This window comes from Mastomys coucha, unplaced genomic scaffold (genome assembly GCF_008632895.1).
Source record: "Mastomys coucha isolate ucsf_1 unplaced genomic scaffold, UCSF_Mcou_1 pScaffold22, whole genome shotgun sequence".
In the NCBI taxonomy this organism is placed as follows: domain Eukaryota; kingdom Metazoa; phylum Chordata; class Mammalia; order Rodentia; family Muridae; genus Mastomys; species Mastomys coucha.
In genome coordinates this window covers 100,312,526-100,337,030 of record NW_022196905.1, presented here as the reverse complement: position 1 = coordinate 100,337,030, position 24,505 = coordinate 100,312,526, and the positions used below count along the sequence as shown (strand labels likewise).

At 40.8% G+C, this 24,505-nt stretch overlaps 2 protein-coding genes and 1 long non-coding RNA gene across 7 annotated transcripts in view; 2 read left to right on the top strand and 1 right to left on the bottom strand.

Moving 5' to 3' along the window:
• The window catches only part of Glmn (glomulin, FKBP associated protein), a 40,687-nt gene extending 35,863 nt beyond the window's left edge, over nt 1-4,824 (top strand). For 4 of the 5 annotated variants that reach the window (XM_031337202.1, XM_031337201.1, XM_031337199.1 and 1 more), the window contains exons 17-20: nt 1,423-1,546; nt 2,754-2,836; nt 3,049-3,161; nt 4,748-4,824. In XM_031337202.1, coding sequence (XP_031193062.1) covers nt 1,423-1,546; nt 2,754-2,836; nt 3,049-3,161; nt 4,748-4,814 — 387 coding nt within the window. In that variant the 3' untranslated portion in view covers nt 4,815-4,824. Of the gene's footprint in view, nt 1-1,422; nt 1,547-2,753; nt 2,837-3,048; nt 3,207-4,747 lie in introns of those variants that run through there. The other variant, XM_031337203.1, reaches the window with a different exon arrangement.
• Nucleotides 4,825-4,889: 65 nt separating this feature from the next.
• CUNH1orf146 (chromosome unknown C1orf146 homolog) lies at nt 4,890-17,346 on the bottom strand. Its single transcript, XM_031337206.1, has 6 exons — nt 17,254-17,346; nt 14,272-14,383; nt 9,818-9,911; nt 7,561-7,729; nt 7,124-7,202; nt 4,890-5,092 (listed from the first exon to the last, which is right to left on the bottom strand). Exons 2-6 carry the CDS (start codon nt 14,338-14,340, stop codon nt 4,952-4,954), a joined length of 552 nt encoding a protein of 183 aa, XP_031193066.1. The 5' UTR covers nt 14,341-14,383; nt 17,254-17,346; the 3' UTR covers nt 4,890-4,951.
• The window catches only part of LOC116068072, an 11,564-nt gene continuing 4,028 nt past the window's right edge, over nt 16,970-24,505 (top strand). Inside the window, exon 1 of the long non-coding RNA XR_004109427.1 lies at nt 16,970-17,485. This is a non-coding gene — a long non-coding RNA (uncharacterized LOC116068072). The remainder of the gene's footprint in view (nt 17,486-24,505) is intronic.

Below are 24,505 nucleotides of genomic sequence, written 5' to 3'. Positions count from 1 at the left end.
TGCAAGCATTACCAGATTAATCTTTGTTTTCCAAGGATAAATCTATAGATGTTGTGTGCACTAGATAGGTATATTTTTGAAATTTGAATTTGTATCTAGTTTCTTGTTAGACCTTTGCATTTTCCAGCAGTGTAAGAGAAATTGTTCAAAAGATGTGTATGTGTGTGTGTACGCGTGTGCGTGTGTGTTGAGTTTCACTGCTTTGCTCTCATGGCTGCACACAGGACGCCTCTATCAACCTGGACCCCTTATTCTGGTGCCTCCCCCCTCCTCACACTGGTTTCTCCTCTCAGTCAGTACCTCTCCACTTTCTTGTCTTTTCCTTTAAAAAAAAGTATGGATTCTGCATAGGAGAAACAATAATAAGTCATTTGTCTGAGTGTCCGATTAGCTCTGTTTCTCATTTTTCTGAAGTGACACGTTCATTTTTTTTATGGCAGAATAATACTCTTGTATATACATACCATATTTTCTTTCCCTGTCCTCTGTTTGCAGGCATCTAAGCTTGTTCTGTAACTTGGGTATTGTGGATAATGCACAGTACATCTGGGTGTGTGGGAATCACTACTATATGTTAACTTTGAGTGATGTTCTATTTCTAGTTTTTGAGGAACCTTGATAACCAATTTCTATAGTGATGGACAAATTCCTACCAACAATGTATGGGTGCTACAAAGATTTCAGGGGAAATATGTGTGGAGGCATTGCTATTGTTATATTGATCTAGCTTTCATCCACAGAATTCCTATACCTCATTATAGAGCAAGTGCCTTCCATCTCATTATTGTGGTTAAGGCTAATTAAATTCCCTTTATTACACTTTCTTGTCTAAAGAGTATTTGAGAGTCTTATACCACCACTGTCTTGTATTTATCACTTTTCTTTTAAAAAGATAAAACTTCATTGCTGCCCCTATTTTTGTGCCACCAGTATAAATGATCTTGACACAAAAACCCAGATATATGACAAAGTAACGCTAAACTGACCATCTGCCTAGGTCATCAAGAAAACCAAAATTAGTTTTGTTTTAAAGGTCCCCATAAGTATTCTAGAATGTGACCCATGGCAAGCACATCAACTTATAAGTCCAGTTATGAGGCCTACTTAAGTGTTTAAAGTAGCCTTGTGGAGATGATCTGTACAAGACGAAAACTATAGGATGCTACCAGTTAATTCTGTCACAGATCTCAAAACCAGGAGATGAACTCGAGTTGAGCATTGATAAGCAGTGTGCTATGCACGTGTGTGTGGTGGGGGCCACTGACTGATACACACTTGTGTGTGGTGGGGGCTGCTGACACATTACAACTCAATATGGAGCAGCACGGTGGCACAATTATTATTTCTTCCAATTGGTGGATGTTTATTAATATCCTGTATCTGCTGAACCAAGTAACTAATTTCATTAAATCTTTTGAACAGACTGGATTATGGACAGAACTTGGAAAAATTGAAAATAACTTTTTAAAGCCACTTCATATAGGACTTAATATGTCAAAAGCACATTATGAAGCAGAGATTAAAAACAGCCAACAAAATAACCAAGGTTGGTAATATGCAATTTTATTTGCCATTAGGTCTAACCATTCCAAATCTGGAATGACCATATTTTTCATGTATTCTATGTGTGTATATTTATGTGCACTGTATGTGTGCATGAGCCTGTGGAGGTCAGAAGAGGTCGCTTGGTCACTTGGATCAGGAGTTACAAGTGCTTTTGAATCTCCATGCGGGTGCTGGGAAACAGCCCAGGGTCTGTTAGAGCTGTACGTCGTGCTCTCAGCCACTGAGCCATCTCTATAGCCCCAAACTATCACATTTTAGTACATGTTCACTTTATGCAAAAATGAGAAGCCATAAAAGCAATATTTGTGTAATTAAAATGATTCTTAGCCAATACTGAAATTGGGTTAATGAAGATTTAAACCAAATTCAAACACTTTGTGTTTTAAAGCCTCAGGTTCTGAATGGGAATGGTATATTACAAGCATTTCTCCTCAAGTCCCACTGCACTCGTTTTATATCAAATGGTCCACCTCTCATTGTCCCATAGTAAATTTGTACAAATTATAAAAAAGAAAAATAGATTCAGAATTATTTCTTTAAAGTTAATAATTCTGGTATTCTTTACAATCCTTGTATAGGCAATTTTAGTATACCAAGGAAAAAAGTTTTACATATCCTATACATGCCAAAGTAAAGCAATTTCTCTAAATATTCAGTTCACATATTATATAATTCTAGTGCCTAATTTTATTTGTTTATGACAAGGTGTTACCTCATTGGCACATTTTACAATTAATAACAATTAAAGTAGCTTATCAGTGTTCTGTTAAAATCTGAGAGATGACAAGATGGCTCGGTGGATAAAGGTGCTTGCCTTACGTCATGCCCAAAACCTGGATTCAATCCCTGGGACCCAAGTGGTGGAAGAAGAGAACCAACTCCTCCAAGTCTCCCTCTGACCCTTACACATGCACCATGCCACACATATATACACACGAAATAAATTCATGTAATATAGTCTGAGAGTTGGGGGCCTGGGAATCAGCTCAGCAGTAAAGCATCGGCCTAGTATGTTTACGATGCCCTGGGTTTTATTCTCAGTACTACACACACACACAAAGAGAGAGAGGGAGAGGGAGAGGGGAGAGAGAGAGAGAGAGAGAGAGAGAGAGAGAGAGAGAGAGAGATGCATGCACTGCTGAAACCCTCAAAAATGGGTAAGTGTGAAATTTTTTTCTTCCCTACAGTAGCCTCGATGTGTAAAGGTGTTTGTTCCGTGACTGTAGCTGGGGAAGAAATACCTACTATGCCTCCTGAAATGCAGCTTAAGGTAACCCACAGATTATCTCCAGCCTAAAGTCTCTCTTGTATGCTTTGTTTTAGAGGCAGCTTTAGTAACACAGATGTCTGCTGGGTATAGGACCATGGGCCTGGAACCCCAGCAGTGGGGAGTCTGATGCAGGAGGATTGTGAGCTGGAGGCTAGTCTGAGTTATTTAACAAGAGACTAATGATGACAACAGTCATGCTCTTGGCTTTTCAGGTCTTACATTCTGCTCTCTTCACATTTGACTTGATTGAAAGTGTTCTGGCTCGAGTAGAAGAACTCATTGAAATCAAATCAAAGTCTACCTCTGAAGAAAATGTTGGGCTAAAGTAAAGTAAAAGTTCTATTTCATAAATAAAACCCAATAAAATGCTGTTTTTCATTATACTTTATACCACCATAAGAATATTTGCAGAAATTTTACTACTAGAAAAATTGCATAATCCTTTTTAATAATACAGCTTTTTTCTTTTGGCTTGTCAGTTTCTGATACATATCAGTAGTCAATAGTCTCTGCTTTAAAAAGCCTGGAGAGATCACTCAGTGGTTAATGCACTTCTTACTCTTGGAAGCGCCTGGGTCGAGTTCTCAGCACCCACACAGAGGATACACTGTAACTCAGATGCAGAGGAGGTGGCACCCTCTCTGGCCTCCATGACACCATGTGCCCATGTGGGACATGTATGTATATACTAGCATGGTGGTGTACACCTTTAATCACAGCAGAGGCAGAGGCAGGCAGAGAGTTTGAAGTCAGCCTGACCTACAAAGTGAGCAGACGGAGACCAGGGCTGTTACACATAAGAAAGAAAAAAGCATGTCTCAAAAAACCAAACAGCTCATACACATAAAATAATGTTTTAAAATACTAAAGTGTGACTTTAGAAGATGCAGATTCATCCACATACTTGTAAATTCATCCCCATACTGCCTGCTTGCTGGATGCTTTTTAACTGTCTACAGCACCTGTTGCCAAGCTCAATAGCACAGCACTACAGAAATATGGTAATTTTACTTCAAAATGGTTGGTTGTTTTTTTAACTTTCCCCCTTTTCATGACTTAGAAGCAGTTTTAGGAACTACCCAGTACCTGTATTGGGAGGTGGAGGCAGAAGGATCAGAGTTAGAGACCAACCTCTAAATAGCACATGCAACCTGGTCTCAAGAGACAGTTATATATGAAAATGCCTGCAGAGATTAATCTTAGAAAACCCCAAAATGTACGTGGCTTTTTCTTTAGTCCAACTAATAAATTCTGCACTTTCATTTCCTATTATATTTGTGCATTCAACTTGGTATCATTAAGAAACTGAGTTTATGGAGTAGAGACTGAAGGAAGGACAAGCCAGCCTGATATAGCTATTTCCTGAGAAGCTCTGACAGTACCTGACTAATTCAGATGTAGAGGCTCACAGCCATCCATTGAACTGAGTACAGGGTCCCCAGTGAAGGAGTTAGAGAAAGGACCCAAAGAGCTGAAGGTTTTGCAGCCCCTTAGGAACAACAATATGAACTAACTAGTACCCTCAGAGCTCCCAGGGACTAAACCACCAACCAAGGAGTATACATGGTAGGACTGATTGTTCTGGCAACATGTGTGTAGTAGAGGATTGCAAAATCAATCATCAATGGGAGGAGCGGTCCTTGGTCCTGTGAAGGTTCTGTGCCCCAGTGTAGGGGAATGCCAGGGCCAATAAGTGGGAGAGGGTGGGGTGGCAGGCATGGAGAGCGGGGAGGTAACAGGGGTTTGTTCTTGTTGTTTTTGTTTGTTTGTTTGTTTTTTGGAGGGGAAACTGGGAAAGGAAAAATCATATCACATGTAAATAAAGAAAATATCTAATAAAAAAAAAAGCCAGGAAAAAAAAAAGAAACTGAGTTTTACTCATGTATCCATTATTTTCTCTTTTTTCCCTAGACTGTTTAAAAGGCCCTGTGTATACCAGGGTAGCACTGTGTCATGCAGCTACATTCCTAAACATTAAAGGAGTCACTCAACCAATCCTCTAATACTTAATTGTATACATGTTATTTTAAATATAAATGCCCTTGAATCTACATTTGGACATTACAAGTTAATAAGTTTAATTATATTGATATTCTTCTAAAAGAATACTTGTGATCAATATTTTGAATCCGCACTAACTGAGTCAGTACTCAGTATCTTTTGAAGTGTTCTCCAGACAGGGCTTTGCTCTATGATGTAAGCTTTAGTTGTTATCATTCTGTAGCAGATGCTGTCTATGTGCGGTTTGGAGGTAGTCTGAAAAAAGATGTAAACGTATAGCATTATTTATAGAAGGAGTATTTTGGTAGCATTATATATTACAAAATTGATTCCGCTGAAGAGATGGCACATGCGTTTGATCCCAGAACTTAGGTGTCAGAGGCAGGTGGATGTGTATGAGTTTGACTGAAGCCAGTATTGTCTACATGGAGAATTTTAGGCCACCCAGAGCTACAGAATGAAATCCTTCCTCAAATGATAATTCAGCAAACATCTCTTGACATGGATGTGCCAAAACATTGTGTGTGAATTTCAGTGATAAGAGTACCTTCAAGGAATTTCAGACTGTAACTCCCTAAAATGCAGTACTAGAAATGCTTTAGGGAGGCCAGCCTGGTCTACAGAGTGAGTTGCAGGACAGCCAGGGCTATACAGAGAAACCTTGTCTCAAAAAAACAAACAAAACAAAAAAAAGAAATGCTTTAGGATTTCCAAGTACAAAAATTAGGAAGGGAAGTTGACATATCTATGAACACTTCCAAGGAGAAGCCACCTGAGAAGAAACTGAACTGGTGGGAACAGTTCATAAGGTCATCAGGAGTAAACTGAGAAGATGTCAGGCTTGGGAAAGAAATTGAGTAGAAGGCAGATATCATGACAATCCTCAAGACATATTTAAAAACAAAAACCCTTAATAACAATAACCATGTCTTAAAAAGTCACAGTCTACCTTGAAATACCTATACTGCACATAGGTCGGTATGTAAATATATAATTTAAATCAAGTTTTCCCATCAGGGCTGACAATCATTGAAGAGCCATAGACCATCTAACACAACCCAACACTAGGTATGAGAAGCCCTTTGAATTGCTAGTCAGAGTTGTCCAAGAAACTCTTAAAACATTAGAAGCTATTGCTATTGCTCTTGGTTCCCCTTCCATATGTGGAAGGCAGATCATTGTTACTGACAACACTGCACTTCAGACACAGCCCAGAGCTGACCTGAGTCATTACTGACAACACTGCACTTCAGACGCAGCCCAGAGCTGACCTGAAAGCTTTCCTAAGACTACATTTATGACCCTAGAAGGGGCCATGCAAGCTTCCAAATGAGGGAAGCAACCAACAGTCCTACCCAGTATGATGTCTATGAACCATAGCAGTAACCAGCATGACATGATAAAAGGGTACAGTAGTGGCGTGCATATCTAAGCAGGAACTAACAGCTCTCTAATTGGACTGAAGACCTGCTCAACGAGAGGTCATGCCTGTATTGGGAACCTCGACAGCTACCCAGGACTAGTGATGTCATGGGTCTTGGAGGAAAGCCTACAACCATCACTTTACTAAACCAACATAATACTTAACTACACTTTAAACATTTGTCATATCCACAGATGAGTGTAGTCCTCATCCCTCATCAAGGAAACTTGTCACTACAAAAGAGAAAACCACAACTCCTACACCTTAGGCTCAGGGATCATTGTAAAAGGGGTCAGAAAGATTTTACAAGCCAAAAGAATAGGGCATTTGCTGTGAGATTGTGTCTTCTAAAAATGTCAGAAGCTACACACATGAAGTCTCAACATGGATAGCTAAGCATGACCCCAAAGGTCACCAGCAGTAGGAATGATAACATGGAAGGGAAAAGCTAAAAAGCCCTAGGCCTGACTAGAACTATAGGAAACCCAGGAATGCTGAGATGAGGGGGAAAACTCCCAAATTGGTAACCCAATACTAATTGGTCAGCCTGGAAGTCATATGCAAATAAGATTAAAGGGACTGAACAGGTTACAGTTAAGTATTTAGGAACACACACACATATGTAACAAAAAGAGGCCATAAATCTAAAGGGGGGGGGGCTTTAAGAAGTAAATGGAGGGAGAAAATGTGCTATTATCTCAAAATTTTATTTAAAATCAAAACCTTAACATCTCTGGCCAAGATGTATATATATTTGTGTATGAGTATCTTTTCCCCACGTGACCTACCTTAGCTATAGTGCACATGAGGTCAGCAGCATTCACTGTGTTTGTGTATGAGTGCCTTTTCTCCAGGTGACTTACCTTAGCTATGGTGCACATAAGGTCAACAGCATTCACTGTGTTGTGTACAGGAAGTATTCGTAAATTACTGCCCAAGAATCTGAAAAGAAAGTGGTTAAGTAACTAACTGACTGGTATTTGCTGTCACAGGCAGCACGAGGAAGGGCTAGAGCTCTATTCTACACATGTTCATTCAGTCACATCCTGCTTTGTGCCTTAGAAGATTTGAGGTGGCTGTGTAGCCAGGATTTAAAGCTCACTTCGTTTTGCTTTTGTAGAATAGGACCTTGTCAACATCAACTCTGGTCATCCTGACTTAAGATACCTGTCTGTTCTGTTTGATTACATATGACAGATTATAAAATTTACCTTCTAGCAAGACTCAACTGCCTAAAAGCATTAATAACTGAAATAAACAAAACAGTGTAAGAAAAATTGGCTGTGCTTTGCTTCCATACCTCTGATGAATCCTGAACATGAGATTCCATTCTTCAGGCCCATGGAGTGGAGCAAATAGAACCAAAAAACTATTTTGGTGAATGTTAATAAACTTCTTGATTTTGGTAAGAAATATTTCCTCAGCTGATGTCATACACTCCTTAGCATCCATCAACAAAAATGCAACTCCTAGGAAAGGTGAATATGATGAAGTTACATAGAGCCATAAGCTCAACAAGATCAGGGACCTCAAACACATAAGGAATAGAATTTATTACAATTCTTATATAACAAAATGGTCTGAATATTTCTTTGACATGCTCTAGAAAACAGAATGACTTGTTCTAAATATTTAAAGGAAAAACATTGGCCAGTAATTTTTTTTTTTTTTTTGCCATGGACTTGGACACATGAAGGTGACACCTAATTTTAATTAAAAGATTAAGTATATTTTAAAAGTTAACCCTTCAATCTAGGTGTAGTAGTACACATCTGTAATCTCAGCATATAGACGACTGAGACAGGATGACTGTGGTGAGTCCAAGGTCATTCCAGGCTATAGAAACATCCAGGACTATAGAATGAAAACTTAACTCAAAAAAATTTTCGGGCTGGCGAGATGGCTCAGCGGGTAAGAGCACAGTCTGCTCTTCCAAAGTTCCTGAGTTCAGATCCCAGCAACCACATGGTGGCTCACAACCACTCATAATGAAATCTGATGCCCTCTTCTGGTGTCTGAAGACACCTACAATGTACTCATTTATAATAATAAATAAATCTTTAAAAAAATTTTCATACTAAAATTTTTTGAAAATATTTTCTGGCTTATTAGAGAAGCTATTCCAGAGGATATGAGTAAACAGCCAAAAGACAATAGGCACAGGGCAGGTGTCCAGGAGACACTGGGACAGGTGTCTAGGAGGCACTGGGACAGGTGTCTAGGAGGCACTGGGACAGGTGTCTAGGAGGCACTGGGACAGGTGTCTAGGAGGCACTGGGACAGGTGTCTAGGAGGCACTGGGACAGGTGTCCAGGAGGTACTGTGCCCTCCCATGATCACTACCTTACAAGCATGTGTTCAGTGACTCAGAAGATCCTGTAATAACTGTCAAAGGTGAGAATCAGTGAGAGAAAGGGAGTTTAACGCAAATCTTGAATTCTTATTAAAGAAACCTTCCTCCCTCAGGAGGAACCATGTAACTGAATATATTCAAACAAGCAGATACCTGGTGTCTAAAATGGGACCAACTGCCAGAATGGTCTTAAGGGAAACAAGCTTAGTAATAGCTGTTCATAAAATAATCTATACACTATCTATAGAAAGCTGTGTGTGATTACATAGTGACTGAATGCATTTATACATTTTATATAACCTCTGAACATCATTGTTCTCCTCAAGAGCATGAAAGGAATACCTCTTTGTAAACATACAGATGATAACCAAAACACACAAGTCACCAAAAATATTCCTTTTTCTCTGGAGTGTTTTCTATTCAACCAGGAGGAATGCTTTGGGGTCTGGATAATTTTCTGCATGTCGTTTTAGATGATTCAGAAAGCACCTGCCTTCCAAAATCTCTGATAGAATGGTAAACCTCCTAACAGAACTGTTTCTTTCTTTCTGATTCTGCCATGGTTTCACTGTGTGGTGCAGGCTTGCCATGGATGCTCTGCATTGGGGTCACTAGCTTGTGTGTGATAGGGCACAGACTGGTGCCTGCTTCCCTCCATCACTTCTGTCACGCCTGTTACGTCCCATACACAGATGGAGGCTGTCCCTCCATATCACCAGCACCTTTTTAGCCTAACATAACTCCTGTACTTTGTCCATGTCTCATACACAATTTTATAATTTCAGGAACATTTATTTGTCCCTATAAAGTTCTTCAATGTTTATTTTTTCAGTAAATCAAAATAATAGGAATATATCATATATTGGTTTGGGTATGTAAATTCTGGCCACAGTTGTACTGTTGGCTTCTGTTAACAACTTATATTTATTACTAGGCAAGTGGAGTTTTCTATTTTTACCTTGGTTCCAAAGCAAGTACGTTTCCCCATCTTCTACCAGGCACCATTTAACGGAAGGGACAAATCTATCCCACACTTGGTACTACTTCTTCAGCAAGTGCAAAGTGCAGCCATACACTCTTGCAAAACCAACACACTAATAGATTATAGCACTACTGAACTGCAAAAATTAGCATGTGCAGCCACATATTTTACAAAAAGGAAAAAAAAAACCTTGAGTAAAGGCAATTAATAAATATACTGTACCAGAGAGAGAAAATACAGTCGATCCACTTTCCAATGTATCAGAATACCGAACCTTGTGGCTTCGATTTTCTAGGGCAGTTGCAATTTCGTAACTCTTAAAAAACAATTTTCAGAAACACAAACATAAGATATGCTTGAGATGATTTTTATTACAGCTAGTAAAAAATTGTAAGTGTTTAATGGTTTGGTTTATCACTGTTCCACTTAAAGACTGGTCACCAAAGAAACAAATCTACTCTCTGGGGCAAAGGACTGAAAAGGAAGGAGTGAAACTATTTCTACTGAAGTTCTGAGTGTGAATCTGGAAATCAGTTAGTATTCCTTAGGGACAGAAAATGAGAAGCAGTATCAAAGAAATAAAAACTTTAGTGAGAACTAGGGACAATTCTTTTTAGGAAATGACCTGGCGATATTCTTACATGCATTACTGTATAACTGTAGAAGAAGCTGGGAGTTGTTTTGTAGATGGCTAAGTGGTCCATACAGTAATGCAGAATATCATATAGGTGACAACCAATATCCTAATTCATGCCTTTACATTACATTTACTGTAGATGAGCCAGAAAATATATGAAAGCAACATTACCATATTCAGATTTTAATATTACCATTAAAAATAATAACCTTATTTACTGTTCTATCTAAACAGCTAGATTATATCAGTCACAGGGCTAAAACCTAAGTAGTTAACATATTTCCTAACTGGTTAGAACTCAAGCTTGTTAGTCTCCACATTAGGGAGCCTAGTATAGCTGTCCCAAGAGGCTCTGCCAGAGCCTAACCAATATAGATGCAGATGAACACAGCAAAACATGGGATGGACACAGGGACCCCAGTGGAGGAGTTAGGGCGAGGACTAAAAAAGCTGATGGGTTTTGCAACCTGACAGGAAGAACAATATCAACCAACCAGACCTCCCAGAGCTCCCAGGGACTAAACCACCAATCAAAAAGTTCACATGGGGGACCCCATGGCTCCAGCTGCATATGTAGCAGAGGATTGCCTTATCTGGAATCAGTAGGAGGGGAGCCCCTTGGTCCTGTGGAAGCTCAATGCCCCAGCATAGGGGAATGCTAGGGTGATGAGGTGGAAATGGGTAGGTGGGTGGCTGAGCACCCTGATAGAGGCAAGGGGGAGGGGGAAAGGGATAGGTGGTTTGTGGAAAGGAAAACTGGGGAGGGGGATAACATTTGAAATGTAAATAAATAAAATAACCAATAAAAAATAAAATAAAATCTATTAACTAGGTCAGGGAGATAGCTCAGTGGGTAAGAGCACTGGGAACTGAGTTCAAATTCCTAGATGTCATATGAAAAGTCAGGCATGGCCACACATGTCTGTAACCCCAGTACTGGGCTCGCTGGCCACCAGCCTAGCTCCAGAGTCAATGAGTAACTGTGACTTAAGAAAATAAGGAAAGAAAAGCAGAGCAGAACACATGATATCCCTTTCTGGCTTATGCAAATTTATGTATTTGCATCCACATCCAGGTACAAATACACCACACACACACACACACACACAATCCCTACCTAAACTGAATTTATACTTTCCTTCAGAACAATGTAATTTAAGCACGGTCTAAAATATATGCTTCCTTTCCTACCCAAGAAGAGTATTTCATTTTCCTGAACCCTGGTCCTTGAGTTCAACCACACCCCTTTCTTTCCTGTTTTTAAATTGTACACTGCTTCCAGCAATCACAGATTCAGTAATTTAGGCCAACTCTCTACTGAAAGAACTTGGAAAATGACAGTTTAAAAAAAAATCTGTGCAAATGCATCAAAGAACTAGCAGGATAGTGAGACACCATGAAGCCAAGATCTATACAAAAACTCAAAGATATGACCCCAACATGTAGGCCATTTCTTCCCCAAGGGAACCTGCCAATCCAAGAAGGATGGAGGGAAAGCTGAGAAGAGCTTTTGACAAAAGTGGAGCAGCTCTCACAGGACAGCAGCCAGCCTCAATCACCTCAGCTCCTGAAGTGCATCAGACGCAGAACTGCTGGAGCTTACAACCTGGGAGAAGCCTTTCTCAGCCAGGGCTTCTTACAGCAGCTTTGCTGTTACCGAAGAAACCTGAGAGCTGCTTCCTGATTTGCCCATAATCAGTGCCATTCTAGAAGCACAGAGGCTAGTTAACTAATGACACAGCTTGGTCTGCCAGATTTAGCAAATACGAATAAACAACACTCAGTTAAACTTGAATTTTATTTAATTTTTTAAAGATTTATTTTTATTTATTTATTTATTTTATGTGTATGAATACACTGTAGTTGTACAGATGGCTGTGAACTATCATGTGTGTGGCTGCTGGGAATTGAACTCAGGACCTCTGCTGGCCCCGCTTGCTCGAGCCCCACTCTTTCCAGAGTAATTCACTGTAGCTGTCTTCAGACACACCAGAAGAGGGTGTCAGATCTCATTACAGATGGTTGTGAGCCACCATGTGGTTGCTGGGATCTGAACTCAGGACCTTTGGAAGAGCAGTCAGTGCTCTTACCTGCTTAGCCATCTCACCAGCCCTAAACTTGAATTTTAAATGTAAAATTTGTTTCCAGTGTGGGAACCAAATCAGGAGCTTTGCAATGCCCACTACCATTGACCAGCCTTGTGATATAATTTAAAAATGTATAGTATGGAATATTTAGAACTTATATTAAATGCATTATTCATATAAAATTAAAATTTGTTTTGCCTGGCAAACAGAGCATCAATTTAATTCTATTACAGAATTAAAGCCTTTGTAGAAGAATAGCATATTCTTCTAAATGTATTATAGACTTCAAATTACTTGTACAATTGTAAAATATAAATTACAACATATACACATACACACACACACATACCAGCCAGACATACAGAGGTAAGATTACATGAAAGAGAACCACCATAAATAGTCGCTAATAGGTCTGCTTTCTATGTTCAAAGTGATCAAAGATCTTGAAAATTTTAGCAAAGAACTAAAATATGGAAAGGATGCAACAGATATGCATGAGCCAGCAAAGCTGCCTAAAAAGTTAATCATATCTTTAAAATTAAAAAAGGAGTATATTGAGCAGAAAAAGACGAGACAAAAAAGCCAGAGGTGAGAGGAGCAGAGCAGAGTAAAGGAAGGCTTCAGATGTTAGGCACTGGTCTGTTGAGGGGCAGGCTGACACAGTTGGCAACTTCACAGCAAGGTCGGGAGTGGCTGATGCAAACCCTGAGGCTCCCTATGCCCTATGCTGGTGATTTGGGATCATAAAATAATAAACTGACAATCAGTAAGTGTGAGGAAAATAGGGCGTTTATGGGTATTCTAGAAACAATCCAAAATTTAAGACTTAGTTTCCCAAACTGTTTTATATCCACGATATAGGAAAAGATGCTACTTGTTCAGGGAAGACCAGAAGCTAGGGATGCAGATTAGTGGCCAAGCACTTTCCTGGCAGTGAGCCTGGGTTCAACCCTGAGCATCACCAAAACAAAACAGCCAGGGCTAGAAAACACTGGGCACTATTCTGTCTCCTTTGGTGTTTTATAATGCACTGGAATCCATCACATGTTCTGAAGAGCAGTGTAGCTTATTAAAAACTTGTTTCATTTTGTTTATACATCACAAATGAAAAAATAAAATAACCTCCCTAAATATATAATATCTAGTAATATGCTTTAAAACTAGTATCTAGAAAATCTCACATGAAAGAAAATACATATTTTAACAGAAAATAGCACTTAAATTTAATAGCACTTTAAATAGAAAGTAGCACTTCACCTACAAAAGTTTATTAGAAAATAAAAAAGAATTCCCATATGAAGATCTTCTCCATGGAAATGGCAAATTTCAGAGTTCAACTTAACAAATTTAACCTCTTTGATATGGATAAGCATTTGCAAATAACTTATAAAAATATAATCTCAATACAGTATAAAACTTAATAGAGAAAGAAATCATTCTCTTTCTATATTCCTTAAGAGGTTAGGAGCACAAACAACTGAATCTTGCACACACCTCACCTCACCCCACCAAGTTTGAGGCTAGGTTCAGCTACATGAGACCCTGTCTCAGAGTATAAATAAAATAGGTACAAAAAAGTAACCAGCTATTTTTAAAAAAGAGGCCATAAAGGAAATATAAAAGCCATGGGCCAGGAGCAGTAGCATGCACCTGTTATCACTGTGCTTGGGGTTAGAACTCCTCTAGGTCTTCAGTTCTGTAATAAGCTTGAAGCCTGAGCCAGTGAGATCTTACCTAAGGAATGGCACTAGAATATTTCCAGCTTTCAAAGATTTAGGGAACTGGGGTTTTGAAAGTGAAGGCAAAACCTTTATAACTAACTCAGAAATTCAGTTAGTGTGTTTACTTCCCGAGCAACTGAGGATACTTGAAGCCAAGGATCTTTCAAAATTCTGCCTTATACAAGGTGCTTTAAGTTTTGTAATGAAGATCAGTGGTCTAAATACACCTACCTTAAGAGATGAGCTGATAATAATGGTGGTTGTCCATTTTACTCTTTCTTTTCCACTGCATTCATCCATTGATATGCCGCTGGATAAGCCCCACTTCTAAGAATGCCACAGTCTGAGACAATGAAAGATGAAGGAAACATAGAGATTTGATAAGTGAATAAAGTGTCTTTCGAAGCCTTTATCAGCTTCAAGCTCGTTCCTCTTCCCCACCTCCCAAGTGCTAAGATTACAGGTGTGAACCACCAGGCCTGGCTCTTCAGCTTTCTCCTAGCATTTAGAAGCAATTGCTCATAGAACACTTAACTTAAAGAGAAGAGGGTGCATCAACAACTGTGAAAGCCCTAAAATTTATCCATTTGTAAGCCACAGAGTTGCCCTACCAGTATCAGGATACAAATAGAAGATACAAACTCAGACAAAAGGACAGGTTTTACCCACAGTAATAGTACCAGAACAGCTTCAGTGTTAGCATTTATTTCCTGGCAGCATTTCTTAAGTCCATACCCACAGAGTCAGGAGGCCAAGGCTAGGTGACATAGGAGCACATACAGGTTCAATGTAGGAAGGGAATCTGTTATAGGAATCTTTAGCCTTTTACAAACAATTCTGAATTCTATTCTGTAGGCATTTCACATCTCCAATGAAACATGTACATTTAGCAGCCAAACATCTAGCAAATCCAAATTTTTATAGAATTCTCCAAATTAAAAAAACCAGGTTCCTTGGAGACATAGCTGATTGTAGGAGTTAGGCAGGAAATATGTCAGAAGAGCCAGAATTGTTATCACACAGAAGTAAGGACATGTTTAAAAACAAACACAGAAAATAAACCACAGTGACATGGACAGAGGAGAACAACGAGATTGTCAAAGGTGAGCAGAACAGTTTGAACAAACAGAAAGCAGAACTGTATTATAGTCTAAAGTATAGAGAACTACTCACGAGTCCACATTAATGCCAATTTTAAGCTAACCAATGAGTTGGGAACTGTAGCTGTGGAGATGGCTTTGTGTGCAAGAGCTCTTGCTCTGCAACATAAAAGTCTGCCTGGAGTTGAATCCCCAGCACTCATGCACAAAGCCAGGCAAAGCTACAGCTGTAGGCCCAGCATTGAAAGGCAGAGACAGATCCTGAGAGCTCATTAGCCAGCTAGCTACGCTGGCAAGGTCGGCTTCCTAGTCACTTAATTCAAGGCAATACAAGGCGAACAGAGCAATGAAGAAGACTCCTCATGTCCCACTCTGGTCTCTATGCAACACCCCCCACCTCAACAGACACGGACTCCATATAATTGATGTAGAGCCAATGTTAAGAACCTTTAGGTAAGGTTGCACAGGTAACTTTCTTCCAAAGAGTACAGTATGGGATGGGATGGGATGGGTAGCAGCTTTGTACTGGAGAATCCTGCCAATGCAGCCTTACTCACTGGAAAGGTCTACACTGACAGTCATGAATTATGTGACTAGCATCTATCTTTGATAAAATATAGCCGTCCTCTCAGTAAATCATCTTATCACAAGAAAAACAATGTTTCATTAGAAAGTCATCTTACAAATGATCTGAATAGTAATTAAATGAGACTTATTTAGAATTTGCCTTACTCTATTGAACATTTAGTATATTTTCTCAACAAGACTGTTTAGAAGTGTATTTCATTTCACCAACTAAGTCATAAACTTTTTAATGTCAACTAGATTTACATTCTGCATGTTACCTAATATAGAAGTAGTTCAAAGCTAAATTTAGAAAGCAACCAATGCAAACGAGAGTCACTCTGGGTGACGGACAGTCAGTGTCTCCCAAGGCAGTTTCACTCCATTTATGAACAGCTCTGATAATTAGCAAGTTCTTCCTGCTGAGTTGAAACCTGCTGCTCCATAATTTCCTCATTTATTCCATGAATGAGTGAATGACACACCAGCTCTCTGAGAGCAGAGACATTTTCTGGTATGCCTACTCTAGCCCTTGACACATAGTGAATAAAGTAAACTCCTCCTCCCAGTCTAAGGGCAGTTACTTGATGACACACCCGAAAACGAATACCCGAGTATAGACTGGTGTGTGTATATCAGTAATACATACATTTATTCAACTCTTCACACACTTGTACTTAGGTTTGAAAACCAATTGTATGAGAGGTAATTTTGAGCACTGACAAGTGGTGATTTCCCAAAGGTGTGCTATTGAGGATTAGAAGTCAGAAAACTAGGGCTAGGAGCGCAAGGTGACCTCAGCATTTAGGGCTAGGAGCGCAAGGTGACCTCAGCATTTCCATGGGAAAACGGAGGCTAGCAGTCAAGAACTCATTCATTCCCAACAGCTTAACTTTGGCCAAATCCCCTGGCCTCAAGTTGGCGACCTTCGTCTTCTAAAGATGAATGGCTGTAGACCCATAGGGCAAGAGGATGGATGGCTCAGCGGTTAAGAGTATGATGGGGCTTCAATTCCCAGCACCACATGGTCTCCTTGGACATGGAACATGCACGAGTACACAGACATACATGAAGGCAAAAGACCCACAAACAAAAATCTAAAAGCCAAGGAAACTTACAACTATTGCATTGCCCTCAAGTCCTGGGCTTTTGCTGTTCTTGTTTTTTCCAAAACTGAGAATGTTCACTTAACTATATTTAGGGTTGTGGAGTGATTTCCGGAAAATCACCTTCACCTTCCCTTCTCATGTGACCCACGTGATCTTCATGGTGCGTCCTATTCCTTATTCTTTAAGTAAAGAATGGTGGATAACGTAATAAAGCTTAAGTCCACAGGGCTCAGGGCAGGCCCGAGGAGCAAGCGGCTCTACAATCCTACGGAGCACACTGAGCCACTTTCCCTCAGGGCCTCTCAAGGGCAGGAAGGCTCCTCCCTCAGACCACCAGGCCCTGAGGTAAAGATGGCATCTCAAGTCAGAGGAAACACCACACCGGGAGAAACAAACTGGGGAGACGGGTCTGTGGCACGATCCGCAGGCAGCAAACACACCTGACTGCCCGTCGCCGCTGCACTTCGCTCGCCCCTTGCGCCTGGAGGCCTGAGCTTCGCGAGGTCCGCCCTCGCCACAGTGCATGCTGGGCTTTGGCTTTTGCGCAGCCGCAGACCCAGCTCTGACAGAAGGCTGCTGTCAACCATGAAGGTTGTGCGGGAGGCAGATTCATTGGCTAAGGAAAGGAAAGCAAGACGTGACGACCCTTGCCAGCAGTTGCAGCAGAGACAGGTAGATTTCTGTGAATTTGTAGCCTTTGATTAGTAACAACAACAACAAAAATCCAAGTGACACTGCTGTTTATCTAAATTGTGATCGACTTAGATTCTCTGTAATGGCTCTGTATGTAAAATATATAGACTGTAACAGTTCCTTTTGGACTCCAGTTTTCAGACCTAAACAAAGCTTAACACGGTATTCAATCACTGGCGTTCAGAGTAATAGAGTTTCAAGAGAGGGCGGGGAGTAAGTTTTAGATTAGATTAATATTCTAGGGACTGGAGAGACGGCTTGGTGGCATCTGAGCCACTTATAACTACAGCTCCAGGGATCCAACACCTCTAACCCAAACAGCACACACACACATGCACACACACACACACACACAATTAAAAAATATTATTCTTACTGCAGAACAGTCTATGCATGTGTCTTACTTCATCAAATATACTCCTGAACAAAAGGGCTCTAGGAAAAACCTGCTGATGTACTCTTAAAGATTATTTTTTACATTTCAGAATTTTGGCATTTCATGTACCTAATATTAAAATTAACTATAGTCTTCTGTGTTCCTGTTGAACAATGTGTTAAAGAAAGACAGGATGGATGTGAGAAGTGAGAGACTGTTACAGTTACACCTTGATTCCTCACCATGTCGGCAGGGAAAGTTTGGCATTACCAAAAGAACTTAGAAGGTTTTCTATGCAAGATAAGGCTCATGGCAGGGGGAGGGGCACCCAATATTAAGCAACAGAGCCTGGTAAAGAGTTTGAAAGGTTCCCTCTCCAGTAATGATATGATTCCTAATCCAGAGACTTTGCGGGATTGAGAGTAGAGTCTCGTTCTGAGAGCATAAAGCAGGGTATTTAGTAAGAAGGGTGTTTGCCAGAGTAAGTGAGAGATAATTTTATCGTGAACTTTGTGCTAAGCACTATGCCAGAGACTTCATACACAGTATTTCATAGCTCTTCTCCATAAATTCTGTGAGGTGTATACTTTTCTAATTTTAAAATAAGAAAACTGAGATCGAGACTCAGTTATCTGGTGAAAGAGAAGAGCTTGTGAACAAAGAGTTGAGATTCAAATCTAAGTGTGTTGGAGGTCCCGGACATGTCCTAATTCTACCAGCACCTTCTCCACATACAATTTCTGACAAAATCTGGAACACACCATTTAGATCATAAGTAGCAAACATGGTAACAAAACACAATGACCACTCAATAGGCTTGCCTGCTCTTATTTTGTCCAAGTGCACTCTTAATGTTACCTGGAAAGTGTACAGTATCTGACAGGCCCTCTTACTGACATATTCTAGACAATTGTTTCTTGTGATTTCTTAAATATCTGTGTGTCCACGTCCCTCCCAGATCATAGATTGACAGCAAACGTGATAGCTTTAAGAGGAAGGGTCTTTGGTAGTGATTAGCTCTTGAGGCCTCCTCGCTCATGAAATGGAATTGATGTTCTTAGAAAAGCCCAGGGAATAATGTTCTCAGATTCCACCATGTGAAGACAGAACTAAGAGGTGTTGTTCTGGGGTTGGAGAGATGCCTCATGGTTCAGAGCCCTTACTGCTCTTACAGAGGATGTGGGTTCAGTTCCCAGCACCCATGTGGCAGCTTTCAGCCTATCCTAATATAACTCCAGTTCCAGAATATCTGACATCCTCTCTGAATTCCAAGGGCACTGGACATAACATTTAGTATACATACATACATGCAGGCAAAGCACATTCATACATATAAAAATAAGTTAGTTAAGAAAAAGAAGAGTAACTGGGCAGTGGTGGCGCACACCTTTAATCCCAGCACTTGGGAGGCAGAGACAGGAGGATTTCTGAGTTTGAGGCTAGCCTGGTCTACAGAGTGAGTTCCAGGACAGCCAGGGCTACACAGAGGGGAAAAAAAAAAAAGGAGAAAAGAAAAGAAAAAGAATAAAAAGTGACATTTGTGAGGAATGGAGCCTTCCCTGACTCCAAAAAATTAGGCAATAAATGGCTATTGTAAATTATTTCTTTAAAGCATTTTGAGATAACATTCTTATAGGCTAATTCTCTTCAAATGAGCAACACTGGGCCAGGGATAAAGATCAGGGGCATAGTGCTTATACAATATATGTGAGATTATAGTTTCAATCCCCAGGACTAATTGTAAAGAGAAGAACCCCACAGCATTTCTTCCTTTGCTTTCACAAGAAATGATATATTTACTATTAGTAAGTGTGGTGGTTTGAATAGGAATGGGCCCCATAAGCTCATGTGTTTGATTGCTTAGCCATTAGGGGGTAGCACTATGAGGAGGTATGGCCTTGTTAGAGGAAGTGTGTCACTGTGGGGCAGGCTTTGAGGTCTCCTACACTCAAGCTCTGCCCAGTGAGGCACAGTCTCCTGATTCCTGTGGATCCAGATGTGGAACTCTCAGCTCCTTCTTCAGCATGTGTCTGCCTGGATGCTGCTATGTTTCCTGCCATGAAGGTAATGGACTAAACCTTCGGAACTGTAAGCCAGCTTCAAATAAATGCTTTCCTTTATAAGAGTGGCCTTGGTCATAGTGTCTCTTCACAGCAATAAAACCCTAAGGCAGTAAGTACTTCATAAATATGAACTATCTATACTAGTTTTTAAATATTAAATATATAGCCACACAGGTACCATTGAGCTTCTACAGGTACCATTATCTGCACTCTATGATTTTTATCTCCCTCCAATTAAAGTAGACACACTGAGTAACATCTCTGTAAACTCAAAGGTTTGCCCTTTAAGTGGACATCAGATCCCATGTCTTCTCACCTATCACAGGAAATTACTCCAACAGTGCCACAGACTGGGTTTGCGGTGGGGATCTCTTGTTCAGTGGGATGAGAGTTCTGGTCAGGTGGGCAAAATATTCAGCAAGTGATAAACAGAGTTGACACAAGGAAATGTTGAGTATGAGTGTATTTCTTTAAAATAGCATCAGATTTTTACAGTCATTACAAAAGAGAAATGAAAAATCTGGCAGCTCAGCAATCAATGTACCTCTGAGGCCATCTAAAACACACTGGCTCTAAAGCAGCTGAAAGACCTCCAGAGCTCGGGAGACCCTCACTCAAGTCTTGGGATAACACGACCACCCAATAACTCACAAGAGACTGAACTTGCTGCAATCACATGAGGTTTATTTGGGATAGGCCGGTACCAGGGTCGATCTCGTGACCATGAAGGCCAGAGGAGTTCAACCCCGAACACAAGAAGTGAGGGGTATTTAAAGGGAAAAATCACAAACTGGGGTGGTGGTGGTGGTGGTGGTGGTGGTGAGAGGGTTACCAAGGAACCATAACATAAAAACAATGGAAAATTCCAAAGGGACCCAACCCCTGGTTGAGTCAGGTCACAAGGAAGTCGTCCTGCACACTCATTATCTAGAGGAATGTGGTTTGGTCAATGCTATCTTCTTGGTTTTTTTGTTTTTTTTTTAGATTTATTTATTATTGTATCTAAGTACACTGTAGCTGTCTTCAGATGCACCAGAAAAGGGCATCAGATCTCATTACAGATGGTTGTGAGCCACCATGTGGTTGCTGGGATTTGAACTCAGGACCTTTGGAAGAGCAGTCAGTGCTCTTAACCGCTGAGCCATCTCTCCAGCCCCAATGCTATCTTCTTAATGGCTGACCGCTATCCTGTTCCTTATTCTGGGCCCTAGCTGGAGGGGGTCTCTGTGATCAACAAGTTCCTGGAACTGATCAGTCCACATTCCTGGCTCGTTACAGAGACTTCCTATGCCTTCTTTAAGTAAAGGTTATACATTAATGCATTTCCATTAACATGCTTTTTCCAAATTTCTAAATTCAGTCTTTCACATCCACCTCTTCTGGACAGGCGCTGCACCCCCCAGGCCCGAGTTGTTTCGCAGCACTTGTCTACTTCAGTTGTATCTGCATGACAGGTCTAAAAAACCTGTTCATAGACCTGAGGTGTATGCTTCACAGTGAGCCAGTCACCGTGAGCCAAGTCTCCTGAGGTGGCCGGTCACTAATATCTCCTAACTCAGATGTGTTCCAGATTGATTTCTGAAAAGTCTGTGGAGAAATCTACATGCTTTCTTTATTCAGGCATAAAGGTGCCCTAAGAAATATTGTTCAATTTAGTTTGGCTATAACGAAATGTTTCCAGGCCCCCACAATGTTCCAACTAATCCTTATCAGTGCTGAGCTGATTCTCGGCCTGGAATTTCTCAAGGATGTTTCCTATTCAGACAGATCGTCTCAAGAGAGGGGAAAAAGACCAGGCATTAAAGTTTACTGACAACAAATGGCAAACTATTTCACATATTAGAGAGAAGTTAGTCAGCTCCCCTGTCAAATTGGGAGACTGTCACAAATGCTCCCAGAAATCACTCCCAGGGCCTAAGTAAGGTATTATTCATGAGAGGTTAGCTAGAAGGAGACCCCCTGGTGCATACTTCTGACAACCCAGAAGAATTAGATAGTTGGGTGTTTGCTTAGGGCTCCCAAGGTAGCCCAGTGGGGAAGAGTACTTAGGAAGGAATCATTCACACCTGGCTGTTTGATCTACTGTCTGATGTGACAGCTACCTGCCTACGTGATCTCTGACTTTCACAGCCACCTCTTCTATACCACCTCTATACTATATAAGCCTGATTCTTATTTTGTGAAAATACATTCAGATACCACACTTCTTTGTGTCATTTCTGTCTGTCAAATGCTGAATCCCTTGCCCACCTGGCCAGAACTTTCATCACCCCAAGGAACAAGGGCTCCCCGAAGAAACCCCAGTCTGTGGCACTGAGTGCTCTGGGCCGGGGGTGGCGGGGGTTGGGGGGAGGTTCGGGAGTGGGGACTGCAGATGGCATGAGGCTAGAAGCTCGAATGCTCTGTCTCGAATCAGAATGTATAAGTCCAAGTCTAAGTCTAAGTCTATGCACAAAGTGAAAACCAGGCTTATATAGTATACAGAAAACAGGGCAGATGACAAAAGTCACCTTTTGTCAGGTGAGGGCCACATCAAGGTCAGTAGGATCAGACAGCAAGACAGAAGTCACAGAGGCAAGTGAAGGTCACATCAAGGTTGGTAAGATCTAGGTGTGAAGCAGAAGAGCAGTGGTGCTCTTCCCACTGGGGCTATCTTGACAGTCCCAAGCTAATTCTCTGGGTCTGTTGGAGGCAAGCACCAATTCTCAGGCAGCTCCTGAGAATGCCCTTAAGTTAGGGAAGCCCTTCAATTACTCTCTGGTATGTAAAAACAGTTCTGTCTTCTGTGGGACTGCCCTGAGAATTCTAACTGTTTACAGTAAGCAATAGTGCCTGACCTCTGTTGCTAACTCTGAGAACACCCTGTCTGATAAGGCAGCTTCCTTGTGAGAAATTCCAAGCTAACAAAGGTTTGGTAATAAATTGGGATATATTGGAATGCTGTGCTGGCCAGGGAACAACGCCCAATCTTAAGTTTTAGCCATTTACAAATCAGGTACCTTTATGCCTGAATAAGAGGGTGTGTTGATGATTGGAAAGACTAATCTGGAACACATCTGAGTTAGGAGATGCCAGCAACTGACTGAATACCTAGAAGGCACAGACTCCCTTTGAAGTCATAATGCTTCTTGTCCTTGATCAGGCTTTCAACCCTGATATTGCAGACTTTATTGGAGTAGACGAGTGGGCATGGCACAACAGCTCTCCTGTTTCTTTTGCATCACCAAGTGTCTCTTCTCCACCAGTTTCCTGGAACAGAAAACAGTCTGTTATCTCTCCCATCTTCATCTCTTCTTGATCTCACTTCCCACTCCAGCAAATCATCCTATTTACTTGTTTTCCTTTTTATCAAAACTCAGATGGACAGTTTGTAAGTTGTTTCTAATGCCACTTCTCACATTCTTTATTGAAGTTACTCAAGATTTTCATGCACACCAGAAGCTGCTTGTCAAGGTCGTTAGTAAATCCAGGGGACAATTGCTAATACTGACTTAACTTGGCCAATCAGAAACATTTGTTATAGCCGGGCGGTGGTAGTGCACGCCTTTAATCTCAGCACTTGGGAGGCAGAGGCAGGCAGATTTCTGAGTTCGAGGCCAGCCTGGTCTACAGAGTGAGTTCCAGGACAGCCGGGGCTACACAGAGAAACCCTGTCTTAAAAAAACCAAAATAAAAAAAGAAAGAAAGAAAGAAACATTTGTTATAATTGCTAGTACTAACTTAACTTGGCCAATCAGAAACATTTGTTAACAACAATTGCTAGTACTGACTTAATTTGGCCAATCAGCAACATTTGTTACAACTGACTATTTCACACTACAGAAATGTTTCCTCTCTCCCCTGTAACTTCACTGGTTAGCTCATAATCTTAAAAATGGTATGTGCAGTATTGGACCTTGGGCCATATGTATTCTAGACAGGTGCTCTATCACAAAGCTAGATTCCTAGCCCACTTTCTATTTTTTATTTTAAAACATGTTTCACTAAGCTATCCAGACAGGCCTTAGATTTATGTCTCTCATGCCTCAGCCTCTCAAGTAACTTGGATTCAGTGCCACCAGGCATAGCTTAATTGTTGGGAGCAGCCTGAATTCTCTGTCAGCTATAACTGCTTATTGGCACAAAAGCCTTGGCTTCCATGGGAATGTACTAGCCCAGCTAAAATCATCAGCTGCCTCCATGGAAAAGTACTGACCCAGCTAAGAACAAAAGACTATTAACCTTGCTGTCAGGTATCCAACAGCCCACTTAGTACCAGAATAGATAAGAACAAATAGTCTGTTAATCTTACTGATAAGTATCAAACAACCAACCCACTTGGTTATGAAAGCCCTCCTTAGATTTTTTCAGTTAGACATCTAACAATTCATTTTGCTATTGAAAGACCCCTGGGGGAGACCCCCACTCAAATCTCGGGAGGACGTACACCCAAGGAATCACAAGAGACCACATCTTGATGTAATTACAAGAGGTATATTTTAATTTCAGGAGGCCCTGGTTCAGCACCACACCTATCTCACGCAGGAGATAGTGGAGCCAACCACGAGGCTTGAAAGTTAG